The sequence below is a fragment of the Verticillium alfalfae genome, genomic scaffold, assembly GCF_000150825.1.
Source record: "Verticillium alfalfae VaMs.102 supercont1.4 genomic scaffold, whole genome shotgun sequence".
NCBI lineage: Eukaryota > Fungi > Ascomycota > Sordariomycetes > Glomerellales > Plectosphaerellaceae > Verticillium > Verticillium alfalfae.
The window spans coordinates 2,434,397-2,436,720 of NW_003315035.1; the positions used below are offsets into that span (position 1 = coordinate 2,434,397).

General features: G+C 60.7%; 1 protein-coding gene across 1 annotated transcript; it reads left to right on the top strand.

Moving 5' to 3' along the window:
* Positions 1 to 67: 67 nt before the first annotated feature.
* Positions 68 to 817, top strand: VDBG_04216 (kinesin-II 85 kDa subunit; the record flags this gene model as incomplete). The annotated part of the gene is made up of 1 exon (XM_003006217.1): positions 68 to 817. The coding sequence occupies one exon, from the start codon at positions 68 to 70 to the stop codon at positions 815 to 817; it is 750 nt and encodes a 249-aa protein (XP_003006263.1).
* Positions 818 to 2,324: the final 1,507 nt, after the last annotated feature.

Consider the following 2,324-nt stretch of genomic DNA (forward strand, 5'->3'; position numbering starts at 1 on the left):
AGCATCAACAAGATTTTACGGTACAAGAAAGAACGGAGACGATTCGAGAAAGAAGAACAGCACCAAGATGAACGACACGAGCAGTCGAAACCACGCAGTCTTCACCATTATGCTGAAGCAGATTCATCACGACATGGAGACGGACGAGACGACAGAACGAAGCTCGCGCATCCGACTGGTGGATCTCGCGGGCAGTGAGCGCGCCAAGGCAACGGAAGCCACGGGCGCACGGCTCCGGGAGGGCAGCAACATCAACAAGTCGCTGACGACGCTCGGGCGCGTCATAGGAGCGCTGGCCGACTCGAAGCAAAAGGGTCGCAAACGAAAAGACGTGGTGCCGTACCGGGACTCGATCCTCACGTGGCTGCTCAAGGACTCGCTCGGCGGCAACAGCAAGACGGCCATGATTGCGTGCATTGCGCCGTCGGACTACGAGGAAACGCTCTCGACGCTGCGCTACGCGGACCAGGCCAAACGGATCCGCACACGGGCCGTCGTCAACCAGGACCACGTGTCGGCAGCGGAACGAGACGCACAGATTGCGGAGATGGCGGAGGAGATCAGGGTGTTGCAGCTCTCCGTGTCGGAGTCGCGACGGCGCGAGAAGGACACGACACAGGACCAGGAGGGCGCGCCTCGAGGATTACCAGAAGAGCGTCGTGGCGATGCAGCGCATGATGGAGGAGAAGAGCCCTCGTGGCGGAGGGCAAGATCCGCAGCCTGCAGACGGGAGAACGAAGCGCTTCCGGCTTGCACCCTCAAGCTTGGCGCTGGGAGGAGCCTTCAAAGAAACCCGATCCCCGGCGGTGCCCCCTGAAAGTTCGGTGGAGGGTCGGAAAGAGCATCGGGGAAAGAAGGCGGACGACGACGACCGACGATCAAAGAAAACGAAGACCAGCTTTTGTGGTCGTACGACGGCGATTCCGGACAGCACGGCCGTATGACTCGGAGGCCCGGCCGGTGAGGAAGACGAGACGCCAGGATTACATGAAGAGCCTCCTCCAGGACCTGGGCATGTTCCCGAAAGGAAGATCGGAGACGACATGGGCCGATGGATGGAGCAGGGGGGCGCGAGGACGCCGCTGGGGGCCAGGCTCAATGTGTGAGGCGGCCGGCCAGGGACGGTGGTAGCAGTCTGGGGGGTGGGATCGGTCTGGAGGGTTTTCATTTGTGACGACAAACGACAGCGGCGAAGCGTGGTGTTTCTCGGCGTTGGGTATTTCATGATGGCGGCCTCGTTACGTCTGCCTCTCTCTCTCTCTCTCTCTGTCTCTTTTCTCTCTATTTCTGTCTCTGGGTAAGGTGAGGTGAGAAGGATGGGCAGCTTTCGGGTGCTGCGTCATCCAGGGCGTTTCAAGAATGTCGACGGGGCGCCAGGCCAAGGTAGAAGAAACCAATGATTCCCCTTTACGAGATTTTTGCGAGTCGTGTGCGTTGCAGTCTGCGTTATGGACCTGCAACGCTTGAGGAGGTGAGGCGAGACTGACACTCGGGACGCGGCACGCGAGGAAAGAGAAGAAATCCAGGAACGGCAGGGTAGGTGTAGGAGGATGGGATGCAGCCGAGCGGCCCCTGATCCGAACAGCGAGAAGCCACAGGGCGATCTGGTCATCGAGGACATGAGATGAAAGGGGGGGGAGGAGGGAGATGGGACGACGAGGGGGCAGGCGCCGTCGCACACAGTGACTCGGGGGCCGGTCTGAGCCTCCGGACCCATTGGGGGCGGGGGATGGATGGGCCACTGAGCTGAGGTGCCTGGGGCCTGGCTTGCCTGCCTGGGTAGGTAAATGTACCTCTGAGCGCCGGGGCTGGCGAATAGGGTTCAGTGACAGGTCGAGCAGCAGGACCCCGTCCACGGGGCCACACGGGCCCCCAACAGAAAGCACCTGGCCGGCAAGCCTGGGCACCTACTGACTGGTACTGGCCTTGTGGCCCTCAGACCCCTGGCAGGACGATCGGGGACATGTGTTTGAGAGGACGCCGTTCCTCGCCAGGACGCAGCGAGACGAGAGACGGGCGCGTTTCAGGCCATGCCAGCCATGCCAGCCATGCCAGGGCACCTTGTGGCGCAACGGGAAAAAGGTACTGTCCTCGGCAGTCCCTGGCCAGCTCTTGCTCCCAGCTCCCTGCCATCTTGGCGGCATGTCTTTTTCGGGGGCCCGTCCGTCCACTGAAGTGAAATTTCCCCTTGGACATGTTGCACTCGGTAGCACCAACGGCAAGCGTCAAGCGTCAAAGCGACAGGCACAGTCGACCCTGAACTGAACTGATTTCTGGTGAGGTGCCATGTCCAGCAACGATGTCTTTTTTTTCTTTTTTTTAGT